This window comes from Eriocheir sinensis, chromosome 56, assembly GCF_024679095.1.
Source record: "Eriocheir sinensis breed Jianghai 21 chromosome 56, ASM2467909v1, whole genome shotgun sequence".
Lineage (NCBI taxonomy): Eukaryota > Metazoa > Arthropoda > Malacostraca > Decapoda > Varunidae > Eriocheir > Eriocheir sinensis.
The window spans coordinates 10,325,720-10,334,313 of record NC_066564.1 but is presented as its reverse complement, the minus strand read 5'-3'; the positions used below and the strand labels follow the sequence as shown (position 1 = coordinate 10,334,313).

The 8,594-nt window shown below is 44.4% G+C and overlaps 1 protein-coding gene across 1 annotated transcript; it reads left to right on the top strand.

Annotated features, from left to right (window-relative positions):
• Nucleotides 1-690: 690 nt before the first annotated feature.
• LOC126984110 (uncharacterized) lies at nt 691-2,361 on the top strand. Its single transcript, XM_050837497.1, has 6 exons — nt 691-768; nt 853-894; nt 1,120-1,164; nt 1,362-1,523; nt 1,706-1,837; nt 1,945-2,361. Exons 2-6 carry the CDS (start codon nt 853-855, stop codon nt 2,053-2,055), a joined length of 492 nt encoding a protein of 163 aa, XP_050693454.1. The 5' UTR covers nt 691-768; the 3' UTR covers nt 2,056-2,361.
• Nucleotides 2,362-8,594: the final 6,233 nt, after the last annotated feature.

Sequence of the window (8,594 nt, the reverse complement as noted above, 5' to 3'; positions counted from 1 at the left end):
GGCTACAGCCTGGCTGCAGCCCGCAGGCCCGAGCCAGCCTGTACGCCATTTTGCGGGTGTCAGATACCATAAATAGCATACTTTTACTGCGCAAAGCAGGTGATGTCACTTATTGTGACTTCGTGAGGTGTCATATTTATCTATTTGTGTATATTTCATGGTGGCAAAACTTTCATTACTAGTTTCATTTTTACTAGTGACACGAATATGTGACTGTTTTTCACAATAGAATTTCACTAAAACAAGTGAATCAGACACCACAGAAATATTACCAGTGTGTGTATTAATGAATACAAAGATAAGCACATACTTTGATTTAACTCTAGGATGTCTCGTGGATCATTAATAAATAAAAACAAAATATCTGGATAGGCTACGCTTAACCCCGTTACTGGCTATGGCTGCCAAAAAAGTCCCTCCGCCAGGTTTGTACCCCCCATTTGGTGATTGTCAGGTGCGCCTATTGCTTACCGCTTTACTGACCGCCCTTCAAACTAATCGGAAAGATGCTGCTGAACGCCACTAGATAATTGAAGAATGTACAGCACTTTGAACAGCTGCAGAAAATCTTTTGTTCAAGGCTAAAATTATGAGGTTCATTCGAATAGTTTCACTGAATAGATTTGAAAGTTTTGCTTCAAAGTCGTCGGCAACAGTCGAGCAGAATTCGAACACACCGAGGCTATAAATACGACCGGCCGTGAAACCTAGCACCATCATCATCTGGACGCTCTGTGTATCGTGCGAGTCTATCGCATTGTAGGAAAAGTGAGTTCTTTAATTCGTTTGTTGTGTTTGAATTGATAAATTTCTTGATCTTGTAGAGATTTCTGATTCTTGCATTTTTGACAGATGAATTTCGTGGCCTTCTTCCTGCTGGCAGCGTGCGTGCCGGTGAGTAGTGAATGGTTATAAGCTTCAAGTAGTAGTATGATAATGTAGCAGAACCGTCAGTTTTGAAATATTTCAGTGACCCGTCATTGAAGGTATTGAGGATTTACAGGTGAGTAATCTCCTGAATATAGTGTTTATAGTAGAGCGTAGGACCATTTTAGTGTTTTTTTTTTATCTTGCAGACTTTAACTATTGGAAAACTTTAAAATCTCTCTCCTTTATCAGACGCACTGCCAGAGCTATTATGAGTCGGCTGACACTCCTTCCACCGTGAGTACCACATACGTCCTGGCGTAGACTGTTCATGCTGACAAGTTAGGATTCCCCATTTTGGAACATTCGTAACCTTAAATTTAACGTGTTTTGACATGGTAAAGAAACTGAATACTTAGTAATCTAGGCCTGCTAAAAATAAATCTACTAATGCTTCGTAGTTTGTGAAGGGAAAAGATTAATGTTCTTTTCAGATCACTGTCACTGAAACTCTCCGTGTAACTTCGACGTCGGACGTATGGAACACGGAGTTGGTGGAGAACAGTGTCTTCGTTACCCAACTGTCTACCAACAGAAATTACGTGCCTGCTCAGCCTGCCACGGTCACCTCCATAATAAGGGTGACTGCTACGCCGGTAAGTTTCTTTTTTTTTTTTAGCAATGTGAACCATAATTTTCCTTTGTCCACTTTATCTAATTGTAGGTTTTAAAGGGTATTGATTTTTTTTATTTATTCAATCTTTTGGATGGTGATGCCCTGGATGGTGATGCCCTGGATGGTGATGCCCTTTCTTTTCATGCGAAATATATATTCCAGGTTTCCGTTGTCACGAAGACCGAGGGCATCAACCCGGTGCGCACTGTGGTTTCTTATGTTACTAGCTTCGCCACTGTGACAGAGACGCAAGAATACCATAACACCATTACGCACGTTGACGTCTTCCAACACGTGAGTTGTGTATACTCTAGGAAATGGTTTTGCCCGTTCCGTCGGAAAATAAGGATTTTTGTTGTGAAATTTATAGGTTGTCGCAGATATGTCCTTATTCCTTTCAGGTTGTAACTGTGCCAGTTTCTTCAGTCCAGACTCTTGTGCAGCGGGAGATTTCTACCACCATGGTGATAACCACGGCCACGGTCACATCCAGGACTACGGGCTACCACTGAATTTTGAATGCTTATATTTAGCATTAAATTTTTTTTTCCAAAGGTAACCAGCGTGATTATTGTTCATATGACCATGTAAGTTTCATTGATATGACTGAAATAAATTAAGCAATTTTAATACTCTTGAGGTAAGATATGAACCTAATGCATGGAGTGGGCATGTAATTACTCCACCATTGTGAGAATGAGTCTGAAACATTAATAGTTTACACAACTGTCTCGACTGTGCCTATTAAGGCAAGCTGAAGGACTGATTCTACACATGAGCTTCTCCGTCTGACTAATTAAAACAGTATTGCACTCCTGGATGAAGTGTTTTCACGTATGGCTGAGAATCCGCAATCCTAGATTCAGACCCCCTGGCATGGGGAATTTACGTGCAGTCCACCCAACTGTACTGTACGTCCTCTCATTCCGGTTGGTTGATAAATAGGTCACTGGGGAAACCTTGGTTTGGTTAACTGTAGGTGCCTTGATGTCTCGCTACCCATGTGTCCTGGAGTTAGGATTACCCATGTGTCCCGGGCTTAGGATGACTTCCCGCCACGGGCTTAATAACCAATAAGCGGTGATTCAGGTGATAAGCGCAGGGGTCACGCGCGGCTTTAGTGTGCTACGTCCATGACTTGGCTGTGGATTTCCTACAAGAAGACATACCAAGCTACAGGAATGGAACAAAAAAGTGGCTGCTACAGTTCAATAAAGAAAAATGTAAGTCCTGCACCAATAGCACATGGGAAACACTGCACTATCCACCACAGAGCCAGAGAGAGACCTGGGAGTGTATGTTACCAGGCTACCAGTGAAGGGATATCCAGCACACCAATAGCACATGAGAAACACTCCACTATCCACCACAGAGCCAGAGAGAGACCTGGGAGTGTATGTTACCAGGCTACCAGTGAAGGGATATCCAGCACACCAATACCACATGGGAAACACTGCACTATCCACCACAGAGCCAGAGAGAGACCTGGGAGTGTATGTTACCAGGCTACCAGTGAAGGGATATCCAGCACACTAATACCACATGGGAAACACTCCACTATCCACCACAGAGCCAGAGAGAGACCTGGGAGTGTATGTTACCAGGCTACCAGTGAAGGGATATCCAGCACACCAATACCACATGGGAAACACTCCACTATCCACCACAGAGCCAGAGAGAGACCTGGGAGTGTATGTTACCAGGCTACCAGTGAAGGGATATCCAGCACACCAATACCACATGGGAAACACTCCACTATCCACCACAGAGCCAGAGAAAGACCTGGGAGTATATGTTACCAGGCTACCAGTGAAGGGATATCCAGCACACCAATACCACATGGGAAACACTCCACTATCCACCACAGAGCCAGAGAAAGACCTGGGAGTATATGTTACCAGGCTACCAGTGAAGGGATATCCAGCACACCAATACCACATGGGAAACACTCCACTATCCACCACAGAGCCAGAGAGAGACCTGGGAGTGTATGTTACCAGGCTACCAGTGAAGGCCAAATCCATACCAATCGCAGTGGCCGGGTTAAAAGTGTCACAAGTAAATTAAATATGAATGGTAAAAAATCCAGGATAAAGAGATAGAGCTCACCTTTCTGTTCCTGCGTCTCTGCTTCTTGTCTCTTGCCTCCTCATGCTCGAGTCGTCTCTCCCTCCGTCTCCTTTCACCACCTCGTCCTAGTGCTGCTCTTCCGTTCACCGGCCAGCAAGGGGAGGAGGAGGGGAAGAGAAGAGACGGAAATTAGTGCACATCCCTAAATAGAGGGTGCATAACATATTACAATCTCGCCACCTGCGTAAAGAAACCGCCTAAGTCGTTATTTTCTGTTTTTCAAGAAGAGAACTGTCATCATCTCATTTGGCTTAAGATTTAGGCAGAAATAAAAAGGGCAATTCTAGAACACTCAAACCCTGAATATCTGAGACAACTTAACAAAAACGGAAATCACTGAAAAATGACTTAGGCAATTACTTTATGAGGGTGACGATATAACAGCAGGAGGTGTGTGGGGGAGGGGGGGAGGAGGAGGGGGAAAAGATAGGAAAGAAGGCCATGCTGTTTGCACCTCTGTGACATGTGCACCGCGGGGAGACTTGACATGAGAGCCCCGCCCCACCCAACGGTGTTACGACGTCGGGATGACATCAGCTTCATTCACACTCTCTTCTGCCACCACTGTGACATGTGCACCTCAAGGGAGGCAGATCCTCAATCCAGCTGAACGACAAACAACCCAGACAGTGGTTCAGGCCACCCTAGCCAGCCACATTCCGCCGAAACGGAGTGGAGGTGTCGGCGCAACCCTCCCCACCTTAGGGCTGCCGCCGCCGCCTTCATGAGTCCCCCCACTCCCAAACGGGTGTTACGACGTCGGGATGGTCTCGCCGGATCTCGGGACGGACAGATTCACACAAGGAGGAAAAGGAAGTTGGAGGAGGAGGAGGAGGCAGGCTGAGAAAAAGATTAAGGTTCGTTAGAAAGTAAAAAGTTTTGAATAGAAGGCAAAAATGAGGCCAAACCCTCAGAATGTCATAGTGAGGTACTTAACTTAGTAATGCAGAGCTCTTCCTCCTCTTGCTGTGGTCTGGGCAGGGCAGCCCCTTGCTTGCTGTGGAGGGCAGCACTCCCACAGCAGCTGAGGAGAGGGAAGGAAGTGGTCACACCAAGGTACATATCATTAACCCGGTAGCAGCGACGGGCCAAATTTGTGGCTTTACCGTGTACCAGCGAAGGGTGAAATTTTTGCCATGATATAAACCCCCCAAAATAGATGATGCATAAACTGATCACAAATAAGTTGATGTATATTGTGAAATGTTTTGCATGAGTGATGATATTTTTCTCATTTTTCTTGCTTAGAGGGAGTGACCTTTACGAAACATGTTCCCCGCAGCTACCACCGGGTTAAACATACAGGTTTCCATTACAATTAAATATTTCCCAAAAAACACAGAGAAGATTACAGGTTTTCATGAGTCTCCGTTCCAGATGCAGAGGTCTTGAAAAACTATCACCAACATCACAAAACAGTACACAAGAATCCCAGTACACTCAATCAACCAATCAATAATGGCATACGCAGGGGGGCACGTCGCTTCACCCACCCTACGACACTTGACCCAGGAGTGTCAGCTGAGGTAAGGGAAACTAATCCTATTACTTATACCTCCTTACTGGGATATAATAATAATAATAATAATAATAATAATAATCTTTTGTATATAGACATAGAAATAACTCCATTGGACTTGATATTCTGCTGAGACAATACTACAGCATGTTTAAGGCAGCGGCAGCATACCTAGTTGATATATTAATAATGAAAACCTTGTAATTTATAAGTAAATCTTGGTGATAAATTTGCAAAGAACAAAATACCTGGCTGATATATTAAATGAAAACCTTGTAAATATATAGGTACAGAAGACTGAGAATATGTTTGAAGGGAGGAGGAGGAGGAGCGAGGGAAGAGAAGAGAAGAAAAGGAAGGGAAATGAGAAGAAAAGGAAGAAAAAGGAAGAGAAGAAAAGGAAGGGAAAGGAAGAGAAGAAAAGGAAGGGAAAGAAGAAGAAAAGGAAGGGAAAGGAAGAGAAGAAAAGGAAGGGAAAGAAGAAGAAAAGGAAGGGAAAGAAGAAGAAAAGGAAGGGAAAGGAAGAGAAGGAAGAAAATAACAAAAATAAGGGTAGAAAGAAAGAGGAGGAATGTAGAGAATGGAAGAAAAGAAGGGAGAGGAAAATACTAAGAGAAGGAGGAACAAGGGAAGAGAAGGAAGGGAAGGAAGAAGAGGAAATATATTACCAATGAAAACCTTGCAATATATTAGTAAAGAAAACCTTGGTAATAGTTAAATAATCAAATACCTGGTTGTTAAAGTGAAAACCTTGTTAGTATATAAGAAAACCTACCTAGTTGACAGAATAGTAATGGCACATAGTAAATATAGTACCCAGTTCACAAAATAATAGAACCTAGAGCAGTTGGTTCAGCACCCTACTCGTATTCCCGACCGTCTTGGAGACAGGCCCAACATTCTAGACCCCTTCCTTACCTCTAATCCTTCTGCTTACTCTGTCAAACTGTTCTCTCCGTTGGGCTCCTCTGATCATAACCTTATTTCTGTATCCTGTCCTATCGCTCCTATACATCCTCTGGACCCACCGAGGAGGCGATGCTTCTGGCATTTTGCTTAGCTCGGTGGGACGACCTGAGGATGTACTTTTCCGATTTCCCGTGGAATGATTACTGCTTCCAGGAGAGAGACAGGGTTGTGTGTGCTCTGCGCATCACAGAGGTGATTGTCTCTGGAATGGAGGCATACATTCCACGTACTTTCTCTACTCCTCATGCTAAAAAGCCTTGGTTTAATCACGCTTGTTTTCGTGCTATTAAAGATAGAGAGGCAGCTCACAAAAGGTTCCAGAGCCTTAGAACTCCCACTAACTTTGATCTATACATTTCAGCCCGGAATCGTGCCAAATCTATTCTCCGACTTACCAAAACTTCTTTTATAAATAGAAAATGTCAACACCTTGCTTCTTCTAATTCTTCCCGTGACTTCTGGCATCTAGCCAAAAAATATCTCCTCCAATTTCACTTCTTCCTGTTTCCCTCCTCTCCTTAACCCTGACGGCAGCACTGCCGTCTCATCTGTCTCTAAGGCTGAACTCTTCGCTCAAACTTTCTGTAAGAACTTCACCTTGGACGATTCTGGGCATATTCCTCCTACTCATCCCCCCTCTGACTCCTTTATGCCTGTTATTAAGATTCTTCCTAATGATGTTTTCTATGCCCTCTCTGGCCTCAACTCTCAGAAGGCTTATGGACCTGATGGAGTGCCTCCTATTGTCCTTAAAAACTGTGCTTCTGTGCTGACACCCTGCCTGGTCAAACTCTTTCGTCTCTGCCTATCAACATCTATTTTTCCTTCCTCCTGGAAGTATGCCTTTGTACAGCCTGTGCCTAAGAAGGGTGACCGCTCCAATCCCTCAAACTACCGCCCAATAGCTTTACTTTCATGTCTATCTAAAGCTTTTGAATCAATCCTTAACCGGAAGATTCAAAAGCACCTTTCCACCTCTAATCTTCTATCTGATCGCCAGTATGAATTCCGCAAGGGGCGTTCTACTGGCGATCTTCTTGCTCTCTTAACTGACTCTTGGTCATCTTCTCTTAGCAGTTTCGGTGAAACTTTCTCTGTTGCGCTAGACATATCGAAAGCCTTCGATAGTCTAGCACCAGTCTTTGCTTTCTAAACTGCCCTCTTTCGGATTCTATCCCTTTCTCTGTTCCTTTATCTCCAGTTTCCTTTCCGGCCGTTCTATCTCTGCGGTGGTAGACGGTCACTGCTCTTCCCCTAAACCTATCAACAGTGGCGTTCCACAGGGCTCTGTCCTATCACCCACTCTCTTCCTGTTATTCATCAATGATCTTCTTTCCATAACAAACTGTCCTGTCCACTCGTACGCCGACGACTCCACTCTGCATTATTCAACTTCTTTCAATAGAAGACTATCACAACAGGAAGTACACGACTCCAGACTGGAGGCTGCAGAACGCTTAACCTCAGACCTTGCTATCATTTCCAAATGGGGCAGAAGGAACCTTGTGTCCTTCAATGCCTCAAAAACTCAAGTTCTCCACCTATCAACTCGACACAATCTTCCAAACACCTATCCCCTATTCTCCGACAACACTCAGCTGTCACCTTCTTCAACACTAAACATCCTCGGTCTATCCTTAACTCAAAATCTCAACTGGAAACTTCATATCTCCTCTCTCGCTAAATCAGCTTCCTCGAGGTTGGGCGTTCTGTAGCGTCTCCGCCAGTTCTTCTCTCCCGCGCAGTTGCTATCCATATACAGGGGCCTTGTCCGCCCTCGTATGGAGTATGCATCTCACGTGTGGGGGGGCTCCACCCACACAGCTCTTCTGGACAGAGTGGAGGCTAAGGCTCTTCGTCTCATTAGCTCTCCTCCTCCTACTGATAGTCTTCTACCTCTTAAATTCCGCCGCGATGTTGCCTCTCTTTCTATCTTCTATCGATATTTCCACGCTGACTGCTCTTCTGAACTTGCTAACTGCATGCCTCCCCCACTCCCGCGGCCCCGCTGCACACGACTTTCTACTCATGCTCATCCCTATACTGTCCAAACCCCTTATGCAAGAGTTAACCAGCATCTTCACTCTTTCATCCCTCACGCTGGTAAACTCTGGAACAATCTTCCTTCATCTGTATTTCCTCCTGCCTACGACTTGAATTCTTTCAAGAGGAGGGTTTCAGGACACCTCTCCTCCCGAATTTGACCTTGATTTTGGCCACCTCTTCTGATTCTTTTATGGGAGCAGCGATTAGCGGGCTTTTTTTTATTGTTTTTTTTTTGTGCCCTTGAGCTGCCTCCTTTGTTGTAAAATAATAAAAAAAAAAAAATAATAAAAAGTTGACATAATAGTACTGAAAACCTTCACTTTCTATCATACACCCATACAGTAGGTAAAATCACATACACACCTTTCGTAGAGCCGCCTGCCGCCA